Genomic DNA, 20233 nt, shown 5'->3' on the forward strand with positions numbered 1-20233 from the left:
AGTTGATTTATTAATTAGCTCTTTCGATATATAGAAATGGATATCTAAAAGTAGAGATAACAGAGAGCACCAACACGATTAAGTCAGTAAAGCAAACACTAAACAGATTATTGAAGCACAATAACGTATAATCTCGTCATGGTGGATACAAGTTCACCACTCAAATCTCGTCCAAATTAAAATCCAACTTCTGTTATTGTGATAAGGTAAGAGTTGTTACAATAATTATCTATTGCACTGATTTTCTAAATAAAAAAATGAAAATAAAATAAAAATCTGGAAACGTGGCTCTTTTCACCAATATAGTTCTGCCATCATTGGAGTAATTAAGTGTACCATGAACTAACACAACAGAGAACTACATCAATGAGATTAAACTCCACCAAATCCCTAAAAAAATGACTAATGTGGGAATTAAAAGATATCAAATTCAAAGAATTATGTTCATACAGTTGCCCCTGAAGTCTAAAATTCAACGAGATCAAATTAAAAGCATTGCTTTTGTAAAAAGTTATGCAATACACCCCTTGAAAAGTTAATCCTTCCGAAAAATATTAGACTCGAATCTAGTTTTTCCTCATATGATTTTCAGTTTGCTCACAAAACATTGAATATGGTCTAACGTTTGCAATAACTTACAAAATTTCAGACTATGATGTTACATTTTCTCATAAGATTTTTTATTTGCTTAAAAATGATATTTAGACCGTGAACTAAAAGATCCATTAGTTGGAAGGTAAATTAAAAAAAATAAAAAAAATAGCGTCATTTATTTAATAGCTCATACAAAAAGGGACAACCAGAGAAAATTTCAGTAAGAATTCTGAAATCAAGAAAAGGACCACCAAAATAAGGAGCCATCGTAGTGTAAACTAGGCATATGCGAGTCTGTGAGAGTGATATGAAGTGTACAAACTTGATGTTTTTGAATTGAATTTTGGCTGATCAAAACTAAAGGGAAAAAAAAAACAGATATGCCCAGACAAGAAGAAATTATTTGTGTTTTCTTTCCTTTCCCATGCAATTGAAATGAATTAACTCAAAACTCTTTTGGACCATATGGAGTTGAAACTCAAAAGATATATGAAACTCAAAGATATATACTCTATATAGAATATGGGTTGATGGTTGATGGTGTTATGACATGATTGCTTTCAGAGCGTCTTTGACATATTGGTATTTGAATGAAAACCCCAACTCCTTGGCCTTTGTTGGAACCACCTTCTGCCCGTCCAACACCTGTAATACACACACTCTAGCAAGATCAATACAAGAAGAGTCAGACAAATAGGTAATAATCGACAACAACATACCCAATGTAATTCCACAAGTGAAGTCTGGGGAGGGTAGGATGTACGCAGACCTTACCCCTACCTTTGTGAGGTAGAGAGGTTGTTTCCAATAGACCATCAGCTCAAAATAAAAGAAAAGAGCGGAATAGCAAGATACAAAACAAATGCAAAAAGAACAGATAGTAATACACATTGAAGAATAAGCAGCTATGAGATAGCTAAATAGTACTACGAAAAATAAGAAACTACGCGATAACTAAAAAAGATAAGAGGAGAGAAGTAGGCTTAGCCCCTATCCTCTCCCACAAAATAGGTAATAAGCTGAGGTTACAAATATCCTACCACTGCTGCACCTTCTCCAAGGACAGCTTTCAGTGCAATTTCTGGTACTGGTAACCAGGAAGGTCTCCCTAAAACGGATCCCAGTTGTTCACACATTTCTCCCATCCTTATAGGATTCGGTGCAGTTCCATTTATCACCCCTGCCATTGGCAGACAACACTATCAGTTAATTGAGGTCGTCTCTATGTATTCAGAAAAATTTCATCATGGTTAGATTATTCTTCTGTCAGTCCGCAACTATACTGTTTAGATAACAACAACAACAACAACATACCCAGTGTAATCCCACAAGTGGGGTCTGGGGTGGGTAGAGTGTACACAGACCTTACCCCTACCTCTTCGAGGTAGGGAGGTTGTTTCGTATAGACCATCAGTTTAAGTAAAGAACTATCCTGTCAGATAAACATAGAAAAAGTCTGACAGTAGAGAAAAAAATGTATCCCTTATTAATTGAGCGCTCATCATAAAGGGTATTCGACTGAAATCCATAATATAGATGATTTTACCTTTATAGGATGGATTGGATAAAGCTTCATATATCAAATCCACAAGGTCGTCCAAATGAATCCAAGAAAACCTGTCAGTAGAATATACCAAGTGAGAATGGGGAAAATTTTAGGACTAAAACTCAAACATCTCAACAGATACATATCTCTGATCCATATTAACGCAAAATAAGGACAAAATCGAAGGACAATACCATTGGTTTCCAGAGCCCAAAGGTCCCCCGGCAAACATCATGAAGATAGGAAGCATTTTAGCTGCAAAGACCAAGAACAATAGAAAGATTCAAGCGATATATTAAACATCTAAATATTATGTTCTGTCACAGGATCCACATTTTAGCTGACTTTGGGCAACACTGTCTCCCGCTCTCCACTAAAAATTCAATAAGAAAACCTTGTAGACTGTAGTTACTCCAAAAAACTAAGGGAAAAGGGTCAAAAATACCCCTCTACTTTGGAAAAAGGGCTAAAAATATCCTCCGAACTTATTTTGGATCAAAAATACCCCTCTCATCCTTAAAGTTTTTAAATATACCCCTGTCTTGACGGAAATTATCCCCCAAGATAACCCGAAATTATTTTCTAAATCCGCTCCATCATTTAAACCCGACCCAACTAAATAATAACCCATAAGATCCCTTTATTCCCCCAATTCCCTCAAATTTCAAACCTACGTATTGGGGGAATAAGGGGATCTTATGGGTTATTATTTAGTTGGGTCGGTTTAAATGATGGAGCGATTTAGAAAATGATTTTGGGTTATTTTGGGGATAATTTCCACAAGACAGGAGTATATTTGAAAACTTTAAGGATGGGAGGGGTATTTTTGACCCAAAATAAGTTCGGAGGATATTTTTAGCCCTTTTTCCAAAGTAGAGGGGTATTTTTGACCCTTTTCCCAAAAACTAATGACTACTTATCAAATCTGTACCTCAAATAAAAATCCAAGGGGGGAACTTAAAAAGAGGTTTTGACGCTAAACATCATAATCCAAATGCCTGAGTCCACAGCTATATCTTGAGTCCTTTGAGTAGGTAAACGACAAAGGGAAACAAGTTAGGAGATAAGGTAGATGCACAGAGTGATGTTTTCTACAGAAATAAAGAGCTGTTGGATTTCAAAAACCAAGAAGACGTGCCATCAAAGTGAAAGTTTATAAAGGATAGAACCATAGCACTCTCTTGACTTATTTGACAAAGAATCATTTGGTCTACTGCAGCTATGTCAGGGCATTTCGAGCTGACCATTTTTAAGAAAGTAAAAAGGGGATGACAATTTTTGTAATGTCTTTTTCTTTGGAAAATAATATACTCCTTCAAACCTGAACATCTGTTCCCTTTTTTGGATTTTGAGAAGGGGAGCCTTGGCATAACTGGTAAAGTTGCTGCCATGTGACCAAGAGGTCACGGGTTCGAGCCGTGGAAACAGCCTCTTGCAGAAATGCAAGGTAAGGCTGCGTACAATAGACCCTTGTGGTCCGGCCCTTCCCCGGACCCCGCGCATAGCGGGAGCTTAGTGTACCGGGCTGCCCTTTTTTTTTTTTTTTTTTTTTTTTTTTTGTAGGTATCTAGTTTTGCTTCAATAGATGGTTATCGACTCATTTTGCAGTTTATAAATTTTACGGAAAAGGCTCAAATATGCCATCGAACTATCGAAAATGGCTTATTTATGCCACTCGTCAATAGTTTGGTTCATTTATGCCATCGAACTATCAAGAATGGATCATCCATGCCATTTTTCATTAACGCAGGTTTTACAATACCAGATATGACACTTGATCACCAATTAGAGGTCCACGTCATTTAATTAAACCAGCACAAATTAAATCCTAAATTAAGCTAAAACCCAACCCACAAATCATTTTAATTAAACGACATGGACTTCTAATTGGAGGCCAAGTGTCATATTATTGTAAAACCTGCGTTAATGAAAAATGGCATGGATGAGCAATTTCTGATAGTTCGATGGCATAAATGAGCCAAACTATTGACGAATGGCATAAATGAGCCATTTTCGATAGTTCGATGGCATATTTGAGCCTTTTCCGTAAATTTTATAACACCTCATTGCTAATTGGTAAAAGAACTACACTTTTGCATGAGCATATAGGATTGCCACCCCCTTCAGAAAGAACAAAGGAAAAATAAAGGTCCTAGATCCTGTCGTTCCTTCTTCCACAAGATGACTAACAGTTTAAACTAGTAGACAAAGCCTTGTCTGCTCCACTCTAATCATATATCTATTAAAATATAACCTAATGAATGTTACTTCCGTGCCCTATCCGACCTAGTGTGTGTTTCACAACCATTGCCACCTATAGTTGCTATCAACTGGATTATGCTGCCATAAATGGGCAACCTTTTTATGTAAAGAGGAACAACATTTTTCACAAAACTTGTGTTCAATCACAATCGTTATAATCAAGAAGCAACAATGTGGAAAGCAAGAAAGTATACCTAGTTAATTATTTATCGGGAAAAAAAGAAAGAAAAAAAAAAACAGCAGAAAAAAGAAAGCATACTACCTAAAGCACCACCATCTTTTCCAAGGACAACGCCAATACGAATTAGTGTAAGCCTGACATCATCATTGACTTTGAGGGCAGCCGCCTCCCATTCTCTACAAACCTGAAAGAAATTGAAAATGAAAACTAAAAAGATGGCTCTATATGTATGCAACTGAGCATATTTACCTCAGCCAAGTAGTCATTTCCTGACGGACTTTGCTCATCAAAAACTCGAGTCTCACTGGTTCCTGAGCAAGGGATATCAAGAACTCACTTCACTGAAGCTTTACCAGTAACAACATGCCATAAAAGCACCATGCTTACAGGTTCTAGGATGGAAGCTAAATAAAAGGAACAGAAAAACAAAGCAAATACATGAATTTGGTCTCCCGTACCATAATAACCAACTGCTGTTGCACTTATGAAAACTTTGGGACGAGAATCATCCTGTGAATTATTGATTAATTCTACAACCTACAGGGTCAATCGACATTTCTCAGATTCTTGCTCATATCATTGATGTTTTTCATTATGCATGAAGCTAACAGACCTTGGAGGTTACTCTAATCCTGCTTTGCTTGATATCCTTCTTGATCTGCAGCATTACATTGAAAAGTTAATACATGCATTGATGATGGGGGACATGCAAAACAGAAAAGGTCAAACATTCAAATGAAGATATAATGCATCTCCACATGATAACTTGTATATCTTGAAACGGATTACAAGAAACTAGGAAAGACAAAAGATACCTCAGGGGACCATCTAGTACTAATAGGCGTTCCAGCCAAATTTACAACAGCTGTTGAACCTTCAATGCAGTTTCTCCACTCTGGTTCCTCGGCAATTACAATTCCTGGAAACTCTTTAACTGCACATATCAACAAGAATCTCAGCTTTTTCCATAGAAGAAATAGTAGTGCTAAAGAAGCAGAGTGGGTGAATCAAAACAATCATTACCTTCTTACCCGGAAATATTGACTGTGCTTTGGATCTTGACCTTGTCAACACTCGAATCTGATGCTTATCTGCAGTTAAGACGAACCAGTTAAGTAACCTGCTTTTTCTACAATACAAGTTATGTTCACGTCTTATGGTAACTTACAGCTTCATGCACGACAAGATAATGCTCAGTGTTAATTAATTCCAAGAACCAAGTATATATTGTTTATTAAATCAGCTTTAATTAGTTTTAGAGACACACTAACCAGTGCATCAGCAATTTATAAGAGCTCTGTAACTCAAATTGCAACCCACGCAGACTCATAACCAAAGTCATGGTCAAGAGATACATAATGAAGGAAGTGTGTGCCTATGCACAATTGCACACACAAACAGAAACATTTCCTAAATACTAGTACCCTACAGTCCAATTTTGACTTATACTTGTGTAGGTCCACGTACCCTTATTAGTAGTTTTATTTAGTAATCGCGTAAATTTTTCTTCGCTGTGAAGGAGTACTATCTATTGCAAATTTGCTTTGTATCTTGCTATTTTGCCGTCATATTCTTTGTATCTACGTCGAATTCCCTTTCTTTTCTTCTGAGCCGAGGGTCTTTCGGAAACACCCTCTCTGCCCCACAAAAATAGGGGTAAGGTTTGCGTACATTCTACCCTCCCCAGACCCCACTTATGTGATTACACTCGGTATGTATGTTGTTGTACTTATTGTAGGTCCAAGAAACAAATTGTACTTATTAGACTCCATTAATATAATTTCCAATCAAATAAATTGAGTTGCTAAGTCCAAAACCATAGTCACTAAGAAGTACCTGCATGCAATCTTTGCACCAATCTTTTCCCAATAAACCCAGTAGCTCCAGTGACTGATACAATCATCTTACTTTCCTGAACCAGTAAAACAATTTTTTACCAATTAACTCAAGCATGAAAGAATTTACTCCCTCCATATATATAGTCCCTTCGTTTCAAGTTATTTGTCTGGTTTGGACCAGACACGGACTTTAAAAAAATAACGAAGACGTTTGGATCTATATAAAATGTACTAAAATATCCTTTAATCTTGTGGTCTTAAACATGCCAGGTATAAAGTTAAACCTAAAGAGTTGCCAAAAAGGGAAAACATTTTTTTTTTTTTTGAAACGGACTAGAACGAAAAATAAGACAGACAAATTGAAACGGCGGGAATATAGTATACTAATTATGCTAAACTTCTATCTACTTAGCTTTCTCAGATAAATTGAATAATGTGAATTGTACCTTGGGAGAGGAAGCAGAGTCAATGTTTCCATTCACACACCAAACAGTAATTCTTTTAGACCCACCTACCTATATTTAATTAAATAAAAATAAAACATACAATTTGTATATATACAAAATGAGAAAATTAAGTGAGGGATATATAAGATATGCATACAAAGAGAGTCTGAGGGACTTGAAGAGTAGTAGTAGAGGAGATGGTGTTTGTCCATGCAAATGTAGTTGGTCCTCTGCATAGCTCCATCCTCATCTTGAAATATACTTTTAATTTGCTACCTTTCTTTTTAGTCTTATAACCTTTTCCTGATTAGAGCATGTTCCTTGTCTCATGTCGTGTATTAATTTCAACCACTCCACACTCCTAATAACATTTTTGGTCCCTTGATTATGGGTAAACTATGATATTGGTCCTTGTGAAATATGATGCAACATATTTAATCTTTAATTCATTAGAATGTGTGTTTTTGGTCCCATTGTGTAGGCTCCCTCCATTTCAGTTTATGTGAACCTATTTGACTCGTTCTAAAGTTTACAAAAGAAGGGGAAAATTTTATAAATTATAATTTTAAAAAATCATAGATATTTGTGTGGCTATAAATAATTTCAAATAGTTAATTTGTTTCCAAATTTAGAGTGAAGTCATTTTTTTTGGCACTGACTAAAAAGAAACTAGGTTTACATAAATTTAAACAGAAGGAGTATTTAGATTATTTTTTATAAGTACATTATACTCAAATATAGAACAACAATAACAATTTAACTTGATACATGAGCAATTAAATAATGAAACAGTTAATACTTCAAAAAATTTATGATTATTCACAAGTAAAGAGATCAAAAGTGCACATTTCAAGTAATTGAAGATTAAATGTGCTTAATGAGATAATATAAGGACTAAAATAAGAATTTGACAATAACTAAGGGACCAAAAATACTATTAACCCATAATAGCACTTTTGGTCCCTTGGTTATGGGTAATCTATGATATTGGTCCTTGTGATATATGATGCAACATATTTAATCTTTAATTAATAAAACTATGTGTTTTTGGTCCCATTATGTGGGAAATATATATGTTATGCTATTTAGATTATTTTTCATAAGTACATTATCCTCAAATATGGAACAAAAATAACAATTTAACATGATAGAATACACCGCCGCCCAAGGGTGAACTAAATGGTGAAACGGTTAAGCTACATATGATGCCAAGTAGATAAAATTTGAACTCCCTCCATTTTTAGGCTACTTCATCTTCATCTTCACCCTATTTAATATCCATTTTTTTGTTGTCATAATATCCATTATAAAATGAAAATCTCAACCGGAAAATCCAAAAGTGCATATTTCCACCATAAACGAAAATCAAGAAAAAAATGAAAAATCAAGAAAGAAAAAGGAAAAATTAAAAAAAATGTGAAAAATCTTAATGAGATAATTTAAGGAGTATTTAAATAAGATTTGGGGAGAAAATTCCAATCCATTGCTAAGGGAGAAAGCAAAAAACTATTAATCAAATTAATGGATGAACTTTGTTCTTTTTCCCTAAGGGTTTGTTTGGATTAGATTTGAGCAAGTTGGTGTGATTTTTTTTTTCAACTTTTTTAATGTATCCATGATGATGATAATGTTGATGAAGATGAAGGAGAATCACCAGAGATTTTTTTTTTGAAAAAAAGAAGAATATGAATGGAGGGGGAAATTAATAAAAAATGGGGCAAAATTAAACGTAGACGACCGCCATTTAATATTTGGGGTTGACCGCCACATCACACGCAAAAAGCATTTTGATGAACATATAGGGCTAGGCTTTATCTCATTATTTTTCATAAGTACATTATCCTCAAATATGGAACAAAAATAACAATTTAACATGATAGATCTATATATCAAAATTTATAATTATTCACAAGCAAATGGGTCAAAAGTGCATATTTCAAGTAATTAAAGGTTAAATGTACTTAATGAGATAATTTAAGGACTAAAATAAGAATTCCAATAGCTAAGGGAGCAAAAAACTATTAACCCGATCAAATGACCTTTTTTAATGTATCATCCGAGTCGCTGAGAACCGGTCGAATATGAATGAAATGTCATCTAAAAGCGTAGACCATCCATCGGTGATCCATATAGGGCTAGGCTTTTCCCCAACTGACTAGGTCTATATATCACTTATCAGAACATTTGTCAAATACCTTTAGTATCATCCGAAGATAATCCACGTATGAAATGACATTTCATCCGCATACGCATCACGTGACATTTTGATACAATGGACCACCGGTCGGCTACAATTTAGATTAAATTTAATTCGGTGGAGAATCGGTCGGCTACCCTTCACCCTTTAAATGGTATTGAAGGTCATATTTAGCTTATGGGCTTATAAGCTACTATTAAGCTCATGCAAACGGTAGGTGAATCACAAGGCATTCCATCTAAAGCGTTGCCGCCCGGTGGATTGTGCGTATTTAAAAATTGTTTCTTCGAAAATAGGAAAAATCTGTATTTGGATGGATGGAATCCATGATAACCACCATATGAATGTCATCTAAAGCGTAGACGACCGGTTGACCACTGTATGTGATGTCATATGAGGGGTTACCGACCGGTGCTCTACTGAATGAAATGTCATTTTATACTTTGGATCACCGGTCGGCTACGCTTCAGATGGTAGTGAAGGTCATTTGACATACAGATAGAGTTGGTGTTCCACAATAGAGTGATATACAGACCTAGTCAGTTGGGCAAATGCCTAGCCCTATATGTTGCCTAATTATCTCCATACAGACCTATGTGCAAATGCCTAGCCCTATATGTTGACCTATGTTGCGATTTACAATTCTCGAGATACAATTGTGGTGACAACACATTGACAAAAAAGTGATTTTGTTATGATAAATTTTGTTGAAAAATTGTTACTTAAGCATTTTTAGATCACCATTCCAAAAAGTACTTCCAAATGAAATAGGCGATTCAGATTATTGAATAGGAGATCTAGATAATACTGAATAGGCGATTGACATACACGAGTAGGCGAATTCATCTCTTTTTAATAAATTTGAAACTTCTGCTCAAATATGGATCACAACAACCAAGAAAATTTATTGAAAAACATTACAAGTTGGCGTTCCACAAGTTGTAAATCGCAACATAGGTCAACATATAGGGCTAGGCATTTGCCCAAATGACTTGGTCTGTGTATCACTCGATTGTCGAACAACAACTTGTAATGTTTTTCAATAAATTTTCTTGGTTGTTGTGATCCATATTTTAGCAGAAGTTTCAAATTTATTAAAAAGAGATGAATTCACCTACTCGTGTATGTGAATCGCCTATTCAGTATTATCTATTAAAAGTTGAAGTTGTGCTTGTACATACATTTCACTTAAAAAAAGTTGAAATTTTGTGAGTGGAAAATTTTTTGACTTAACAACTGGTAAAATCAATTTTTCAAATTTGAGAAACTCATCTTCAAAAAATTACTCAAAAATCATTTCATTGTATAACCAGATAGTAATATTTTGAAAATAATATTTTTTATAATTGAGTGTATGTTTGTGATAACAAAAACGCAGCAAGAGACTGCGATGCAGAAACACAATGAAACCGACACAGAAATTGCTTCGAACACGATGAAAAACTAAGGTGGGGAAAGAGAAGAAGGACAAGCTAACATTATTGAAGTATGTATTTTTAAGGTACATTAGACTTGAGAGAGATGTGTTTCATTAATAAAATACAACATGGGACCAGAGTCACCAGACTTTATTCTTGTTGAGATTTTAGCCACTCATATCCAAATATCAGAAGTGCAGTCACCACCAGGATACCTCATTTCATGAGCCAAGGATGGACCATCAGGTTCTGCTCCGAAATCAACAAAAAATCTCGGGTTTACAGCAAGGCCACCTTTCTCTGTGTCAACGTCGATTTGTAACATGTGTCCTCCTTTCTCCACCATCTCAGGGTAGAATTGACGGTCCCATGTACTAAACAACGAGTTTGTAGCGTACAAACGCTTCCCATCTAGACTCAACTGTATCATCTGAGGTCCCCCTCTCAACGGATGTCCCTGGAAGTAATAATACAGAAGGCCTTTATATCGATTTCTACACATTTCTACTGCGACATTCGGGAGAAAAGGGGTAGACATAAACTAAGTTAACAATATGAACTGTATTAGCCATAAAAAATAAAAATAAAAAATCAGTAGGACCTCTTCATAAGAGCCATCTTCTATAACAAAATTTCACTATAAGGCTTTTCTTTGCACCAGTTTTTCATGTTATGTTATATTATATGTTCTCTATAACAGCATCTCGTTATGGCAGCCAAATCCACACAAACAACGCTGTTATAGAGGGGTTCGACCGTATATACCATATTTGGATTTCAAAAGTGAACACATTATACATGGTTTACATGGTGTTATCGTTATAATAACAACAAACTTATACAGCTTGACCAAATGAATTCATATTTTTCTTATATATTAGTAGTGAACCTGGAAGCAACATATCGTACTTCTTTAACCAAATCGAGAAACTAAAACTTATTATTTCCTGCAACATTACAATCAATATTATTATTATTATTAATCTTGTTTCTTATAACCGAAAAATACCTGAGGGCCAGCTGGTGCATGGTGCAAATTTCAGCGGATAATGGGCCCAAACCCTTCTAAAACTACTCATTTTCTTGCAGAATTACAATCACTATTGAGATGTAAGTTTCAGTTCTGAATTCTGATTACCTGGACTTCTGGGACATCCACTTGGTACGTTGAACCATCTTCAGCCTCAGCGAGTACAGCGTTCCCTTTTTGAAACACGCCTCCAACAAATACTTGGCCAGTCAACTTAGGATTGGCAGGGTCCTCAATATTGTACTGTCTAATGTCACCATGTAGCCAGTTAGCCAGATATAGAAAACGATCATCGAGAGAGATCAGAAAATCGGTAATAAGACCGGGCATTTCAGGAAGAATCCAGTTTTGCACTTTCACTGGTTTTACTGCGATAGCTACCTGCATATGTTCCCGAATTCACTTGGTGATCGATACAATTCGAACAAATAATTGAAATGAGTCCAATAAATTGTAAATGATTACTAACCTCATGTCCCCACGAGCCATCTGGATTCTTGAAAAATCGCACCATGTTGCTGGTCAAAGCACACCCCACATACCCAATTGCTTCAGATGGATTATGCAAGAACCTTACCTATAGATAAGAAGGAAAACGAATATATTTGTACATTCAGCAGGACAAATCATGGCGTGAAGTTACAAAGGGCGAAAGGGGAGCTTCATTAATTACCTCTAGAGGCAGAAGCCCAGTGTTCCCAAGATCCAACGTCTGTTTTAGTTCACCACCAGGCCATGTGTAGACGTGCAAATGCCGACCATAAAGACCATCGGTAACATGCTGGAGGTTGAAACCTTTGGTGAAAGCAGATGGCGCTCCCCAGGTGGAACTGATCATGATGTTATGTCGAGGCTGGTACCAGAAGTCATAACCAAAGAGGGGACTATGCCCTGGTTTTTCCCATCTAAAATATAATGAGTCAAAATAAGCCTTGGCTTAAGACATTAAGCAGAGTCTAGTTTCACCAAAGCTACATAACTTCGGTTTTCCTTAATAAACCGTCAAGAGGACACGAAATGAAAGTTAGGACAAAATAGCAAAAGGTTCTTGGATTTAGCCCCAATACATGCACGTTAAAATAGAAAATGAAAGTTCGTTATCCATCTCGATATTCCAATTCATTTATTTGGCTAATTCAGCTTTGTTTATATTTCTCCTCAGATGCAGGGATTCTGTAATTTCTAGTTCTTACCAACTAATTGGTTTTTAAAGATAACCATTTGCGAGAGACCAAGGCGGCTGGATACAAACAAAACCATCAGATGAAAATTCAGGACATAAGAGAGTACAACAATACAGTACCTTCCTTTCACGTTAAAGTCTGAATCAAGAAGAAGAAATCCGTTCCCTTCAGCATTTCCATCCTTGTCTCCAAGACATGACACCATTATCTCACCAGAAGCAAGGCAGTGAGCAGTGTGAGGGAATGCTAATCCTGTCTTCTGGATGACATCATCGGGCTGAACAACTTTATACAAACTCGGAGCTCTTGGATCCTTTTGTGTGTCAATTGCATAAATGCGTCCTGATCTGCAAGAATTAAATTTATCAAAAAGCTTGAATATCATATAAGTTGCTTATAGGCATCCAGATATATTCTTTTTCCTCATGAACATTTAGGTGAGTATTATATTTGAAATCGAGATCCATAAATTAGCAGACTAAACTCTATGCACTAGAACCTACCAGATATTGGATCTGGTGGGTTCATATCTTACAGAAAACATAGCACCACACACAAGTTCATATTTCATAATCATGCCTAGCAGAGGCAAACGGGCGGGTCAGATCGATATGTCAAAAATGGGTTAAACAAAAACAGATAAAATATCCAACGCGCCCATATGTAACACGGATAAAAAAAGGGGTTAACCAACTGATAATATGAATATCAATATTTTCCATGGTTTCATAAATAGTTAGGTGAGAACACAAACTAAAAACCAAAATAAACTTAAGACTCCCAAAAAGCAAGTACTCATGAAAAATAACATGCAGACAATATGGAAATACATTTTTTATCCATGTGAATATCCATTTTTAGTGGATAATTATCCATATTTGATCCATTTATAAAACGTCACTTATCCAACCCATGTTTAATGGGGCGGATTGGATGGTTACTTGTTCTTTTAACCATTTTGCCAGCCCTAATCATGCCAATGTTTTTGAGCAAAATTTAGTACCATTTCGATACCTCAGAAGTGATGACTAAAGGTCAATAACAATCATAAAAACAGAGATATAATTCTTACATTAGTGAAGGCAGGATGAGATATCTTCGAGCAGCTGATGGATCTCCATAACAAGAACTGCAGGAATTCCATCCAGAATGATGTAGTTCATCACCCTCATAAGGCATAGGCAGCCTATGGATCACTTTTGAATAAGATGGTGAATTAGGATCTACATCTACTGTAGCCAAGTAGTCAGGTTTTCCCCTTCCTGTTCCTGAAGAAACGAACCATATTCAGAGGCGGATTAAAAAAAAGACTAAAACTTGATGAATTCAACTTGTAAAGTTCTTATCACTGAACTCATCGTACTTTTGAAATTATAGGTTCAAAATGTAATATTTGTTCCCGTGTTAGTGATATTTCCAAACGATAAAACATAGGCTCCATCCGCCTCAGATCATATTACAATACAGTGAAATAAAACCAAAACTAGCAGCTAAATTACTAGCTATTTGTGATTTTGAACGTTGTATGCTGAACTAGAAGAGAAAGGAGGGGACCAGAAATTGTTTAGGCTGAACTGATGTGGATCAAGTAAAATGCATCAAGAAGCATGGCAAAGTATTTTAAAACATTAGACGGAGATCATACTTCTCCAAACTCTTGAAAGATTGTGTTGGGTGATTTAGAACATACGTTTTTGGCTAATAATTAAACAAAACATTATGGAATTTCTAGGTTGTTTAATGTCATCTTTAAGACGCTTGCCCGAGAAAGATCAACACTTATCATGAAAAAGAAAAAAAAAGGCTTTTATTTGCTGCACTTTTTAAGGACCAGAAAATGCATATAAAGAGCAAGAACTCTTCATGATCTTTTTTGATATGAGTAGGCTAGCTCCGTATTCAATAAAAAAAAAAAAAAATACTGTACAAGATTCCATAAAGTAATCAATCAAGATACGACCCATAAGCCTCCCCAGTCTCAAAATGGAGAAGAGAAAAAGAAAAATAGAAACTAACACATAAAGATAGTGAGGTGTGAAGAACCCTTAATAATGTTTAAAGAATACCATAATAACACTCAAAAGATGCGAGATTGAGATGGTTTGGGCATGTGAAGAGGAGAGAGACACGGATGCCCCGGTGCGGAGGTGTGAGAGGTTGGCCATGGATGTGTTTCGGACGGCACGACATGGCGCGAGGCCCACCGAGGACATGACCTTAGATAGGAGGGTTTGGAGCCAAATTAAGGTAGAAGGCTAGTAGATAGTCTCGTTATCCGTTCTTATTAGTAGTCGCATTTATTGTAATATAATTTTTTTTATGCTCCGATTTCCGTTATTATACGTTATTTCCTATGCTTTGATTATCCCGTGTTCTACTCGCTCCGATTTCTCGCTATTATCCGTTATTTCCCCGTATTATCCCGTCATTATTTCTTCCATATCGCTTTGAATCTCTTTTTCCGAATCTCTTAACTTTATCTTACTTCTTTTTATGCTTTTATTGAGCCGAGGTCTTTCGGAAGCAGTAGTCCTACCTTGGTAGGAGTAAGGTCCGCGTACACTCTACCCCCTCCCCGTCCCGACGTGTGGGATTTCATCTGGGTCGTTGTTGTTGTTGTTGTTGTTGTGATTTTGTTCAGCCAGTGAACTTTCTAAACCAGAATCAACATTTTAAAACATCGTCAGCCAAAGATCATAGTTAAATAATTAAACAAAACATTATGGAATTTCTATATGAGGCTTAGAAAGATCAACACTTTCATGAAAAAGAAAAAAAAAAGGCTTTTATTTGCTGCACTTTTTAAGGACCAGAAAATGCATATAAAGAGCAAGAACTCTTCATGATCTTTTTTGATATGAGTAGGCTAGCTCCATATTCAATAAAAAAAAAAAAAATACTGTACAAGATTCCATAAAGTAATCAATCAAGATACGACAAAATTTTACCACAAAAGAGAAGAGAAAAAGCAAAATAATCAAACTAACACATAAAGATAGTGAGGTGTGAAGAACCCTTAATAATGTTTACACAATACCATAATAACACCAAAAGGGGAATCAGAGAACAAAGAAAGAATCATAATTGATCAGCAAAAGCAGAGACAAAATCTTCAATTCACATGTTTTCAAACATTTTACCACAAAAGACAGATTCTTTAGCAATTAATCAAAATTTTATACTCACCCCTCCTCCCCACACAACCCAAACACCAAAAGGGGAATCAGAGAACAAAGAAAGAATCATAATTGATCAGCAAAAGCAGAGACAAAATCATCACCATCCCATCACATTTCTTATTCATGAACTAATTTTGAACAAAAAGAACACAAAATCTATATAAAAAGAACCACACTTGATCAGGAAAAGTAAAGACAAAGATTTCATTTTTAGCTAGTTTTACTTTTAAACATTAAACAGACAAACAATAAAACCTCATCTTTATGAGCTAATTTCAAGAACAGAACACAAAAATCTATACAAAAAGAACACAAATTACCAGTATAAATGCAGGTGACATAAATTAAAGATTCTTTAGGACCAGACATAGCTTCAATTGGAGAGGCATAACCAGGTCCTTTTTTGCAACATCCATTTTTCTCCACCGCTACATGTTGCACCACCTCCATATCTGTCGCCATTAAAATTACAGATAATTTTCAGATCAGAAATAGGTAAAACAGTGATAAGATGGACTAGAAAAATACACCCTTTTCACTTTTTTTGGTTTTAACTATATATGGGGAAACCAAACACGTTGTGAATATTCAGAATCCTAGGAGTAGTTGCTGTTTTTAAGGCTTTTTGACATGCAGTATTTTGTCTGTATATAGACCAGATAATATTCCAAATACATATGTGTCATGTATATATCCCATAATAATTACTACAAAAATCTACATCCAGGAATTAATATTTTAAATAATTAGCCAGTTAGATAATGAGGGAGGATAGACCGACGGAGTATATACGGGCTAAGTATGAAAAGTACGAGTTCGATAAAATTTAGTGATATTGATTTAAATTTTGTATATATATTGAGAAATTCATAAATTATGCACCTATAATAAATCTCAGGATTCATAAATTTTAGATCCAAAACTCATTAACTTTATCAAGAATAAGCCTCTATATATTACTCTCTTCGTATCAATTTATGTGATATAGGTTTGATCAGACACAGAGTTTAAGAAATGAAGATTTTTGAAATTCATGGTTTAAAATAAGTCATAGATATTTGTATGGTTCTAAATCATTTCTTTAAGGTTAAAAAGATAAGTTTTAAGTTACTCCTTCTGTCCCATATTAGTTGTCCACATTACTAAAAATATCTGTCCCAAAATACTTGTCCATTTACAAAATCAAGATAAAACTAATTAAATTTTTGCTATTTTGACCTTAACAATAATTGTTTTTTAAAGAATCAATATACATTAGAGTGCAATTTATTGGGGAGAGATAAGGGTAATATAGTAAAAGTGCACTTTTATATATGATTTCTTAAAGAGCGTGTAAAAAGGAAAGTGACCAAGTAATATGGGATGGAGAGAGTAAATTATTTCTAAATATAAAAATGTATTATTTATACGAGAGTATTTTATTAGGCACGAAGCTTAAAAATAAAGGAAAACTTGGAAAAATTATGATCTAAAATAAACCTTAAAAATTTATGTTGCTATTATTTCATTGAGGGTAATAAGACAAATTTAAGTATGAATTGTTATTATATATAGAAATGTATCTTTTTTTTTTGGACTGACCAAAACGAAATAAGTATCATATAAATTGAGACGGAGAGAAAAATAATATTGCAATTTTTAAAACCCTTGATTTTAATATATATATATATATATATATAAGATGATTTTTCTAAAATTTAAAATTTATAAATTCAAAATTTTATCCGTGTTTCATAGAAGTATTGAGTGTGTGGACATTTTGTGAATATTGTTATTGGTACTTGTCTAGGTGGAGCGAATCAAATTGTATTTGTCATGTTTATTTTCTTTCTAAATTTAAATGGATTTTTGGATTGATTCAAAAATTCAGGTTATTGTTATCCTTTGAAATGTTTGGTAGCAGGACAATCATTTTCTTGAATGTTTATCTAAACACTGTAGTTGGGTTGAACTTTTGGCGTGAAGCTTTTTTACATTGCCATATCACATTTTGTTTATTATAGCATATAATCTATTTTATTTTTAAAATTATAAATTTCATATCTTAAGAAAATTTACTTGTAGATATCACTTGAATGAAAAGAAAAAAAATTACACTTTTAAAAGAAATATTAACAAATTGATTTCTCAGTAAAATGTTTGGTAATTTGTAAAATTTGTATGTATGTAATACTAGTTATTATTAATGGATCTAAAAGTGAGTTAGCAAGTCTCCCGATCCATTAATACTCTCCGTCCATTTTTAATTGTCCTCTATTCAAATAGATGTTCATTTTTACTTGTTCAATTTGAAAAAGAAATAATTTATCATTTTATACTCATTTTACTATGACTATTAATTGGGTTAGAAATTTTAATGAATTGTTAGTGGTTGCATATCTTTTAAAGCATGTTTAATTGATTTCAATCATTCAGTAACTTAGTAATAATTAGAGGTTATATAGCAAAATTGTCATTTTATTTGACTTTTTAAAAGGTGTGTCAAGTCAATACAGGAGAAGTAAAAATGAACGAAGGGAACACCAACTTGTATATGATGATTGTTAGGAATAATAATCTGAGAACAGACAAACAATTAATCCATATTTGCTTTTACCCTAAATCCTATCAGGTGAAAAAAGTGAGTTCAGGAGGAAAAAAAAAAAAAAATTAATAATCATGGTGTGAAATTCTCAAAAAATATAGTCCAAATCTACTTTGACCCTTAACTCTTCTTTCAATGTTTGGGGTTGGATGTCTTCGTATGGCCTCCCTCTTTTAGATGGTGATTATCTTGACAACTCAGGAACCTATCATAATAATAAGGTTTTAGATGTTAAATAATATTGACAAATTAAGATATATGATGATAAGGTTGGTTATTAATTAATGTGATTATCTCTCAGGTGTAGCTTGACGAGAGATTTTCCTTTTATAGTATTTGAAGAGTATTAAACTATTCAGTCAACTAATTAATTAAGTAGCGCTAACCATTATGAGCCTACTATATTCAAATACTTCATAGATATCTTAGTTCTCTTTTATCTTTTTTTAAAGGAGTTGTGCTGTCAGAAAACTTGCTTCAAAATCAAATTAATACACAATGCATCTATTTATACATTAAAATATATTGTCGTCTAATTTTACATTTATTCGTGTTTGAATATTTACATCAACTAATATACCCCTATTAATTATTATAATTAATAATAAATTGAAATAACAATATATATTATAAATACAATTCACTCTCTGATAAGAAAATTCAATCCTGAAATTATCCATCACTATCTTGTCTACGTGACAGATAGTGAGTATCCTGACAATTTTGGCATACTCCCTAACAAGGCAGTTGATGTCAAATCATCACATTGACAAATTAAAAAGGTTTTAGTGATTAATTATGTGATTATATCTTAGGGGTACCTTGACGAAAGATTTTTCTTTAATGATAGTGTTTTGGGAGTGTTAAACTATTTAGAGGATGGTATAATTATTAAGTGGTGGTAAACTGGTAATATTCCCACTATTAGGGTAAAAACTTATCCGAGTGTATACCAATTCAAGAAATACCTGACATATATTATCAGTAAATTATATCTAATGAATGCATTTACTTGTATTAATTTATCACTTAATCACTAACTATAGCAAATTAGTATGATTTGATATAAATATTGTTGTGAATAAGGTTTACCCACTATACCCTATATTAAAATATTTCTAAAATATCTTATGACATTGTAATATCTCCAAAGAAATGTTGATTTTTCGGGAGCTTGCTTTACGTTGATAAACAATCGTAGCTATTTATACATGAAAGAGAACATTAGAAAAATCTGAAATAAAGGAGCAGCAAAGAAAATGTACACAAATAATTTAAGTAACATTACACTAGCAAACATCGTTACATAATAAAGTTAATATTTCTGATATATATGAGCCTACATCAAAGTAATTATATAATAAAGTGCAAAATATAAAATGAGACGTAATGTTTTAATATTGATCCGACAAGCCTATATTTTCTGTTGGTTACAAGTGAGTTACATTATGAGCTTCTTGTTTTTTTCTTTTAGTGAATCATAAATTCGATGGTTTTCAATCACGGGCGAATTTAAGTACAAAAAAAAGGTCACGTGAATCCATGATCACTCGTTTAAACTCGATATATTATGTGTATAATTGATAGAATATATCTAGTATTACTTCTTGGAACCCATGACACAAAAGGCTTTAGTAGTGTACCCAACTTATAGAAATCCTAGATTCGCCTCTCTTTTCAAGTGTTTATCATTAACGTTTGTGTGTCGATTTTCTCACTTACCAATAACTGTGTAGTGATTTTTATGTTTGCATGTTGATTATGTTTTTTCCCC

At 34.0% G+C, this 20233-nt stretch overlaps 2 protein-coding genes across 2 annotated transcripts; both read right to left on the bottom strand.

Annotated features, from left to right (window-relative positions):
• Window positions 1–745: 745 nt before the first annotated feature.
• LOC132053431 (epimerase family protein SDR39U1 homolog, chloroplastic) lies at window positions 746–7170 on the bottom strand. The gene is made up of 13 exons (XM_059445500.1): window positions 7025–7170; window positions 6868–6936; window positions 6420–6495; window positions 5615–5674; window positions 5399–5517; window positions 5197–5241; window positions 5042–5120; window positions 4833–4894; window positions 4665–4767; window positions 2335–2395; window positions 2141–2211; window positions 1635–1774; window positions 746–1239 (listed from the first exon to the last, which is right to left on the bottom strand). Exons 1-13 carry the CDS (start codon window positions 7115–7117, stop codon window positions 1138–1140), a joined length of 1080 nt encoding a protein of 359 aa, XP_059301483.1. The 5' UTR covers window positions 7118–7170; the 3' UTR covers window positions 746–1137.
• A 3347-nt stretch (window positions 7171–10517) lies between these two features.
• Window positions 10518–16456, bottom strand: LOC132053508 (selenium-binding protein 1-like). The gene is made up of 7 exons (XM_059445608.1): window positions 16196–16456; window positions 13769–13964; window positions 12816–13043; window positions 12186–12417; window positions 11982–12089; window positions 11621–11893; window positions 10518–10939 (listed from the first exon to the last, which is right to left on the bottom strand). Exons 1-7 carry the CDS (start codon window positions 16335–16337, stop codon window positions 10658–10660), a joined length of 1461 nt encoding a protein of 486 aa, XP_059301591.1. The 5' UTR covers window positions 16338–16456; the 3' UTR covers window positions 10518–10657.
• Between the last annotated feature and the right edge of the window lie 3777 nt (window positions 16457–20233).

This window comes from Lycium ferocissimum, chromosome 1 (genome assembly GCF_029784015.1).
Source record: "Lycium ferocissimum isolate CSIRO_LF1 chromosome 1, AGI_CSIRO_Lferr_CH_V1, whole genome shotgun sequence".
Taxonomy (NCBI): domain Eukaryota; kingdom Viridiplantae; phylum Streptophyta; class Magnoliopsida; order Solanales; family Solanaceae; genus Lycium; species Lycium ferocissimum.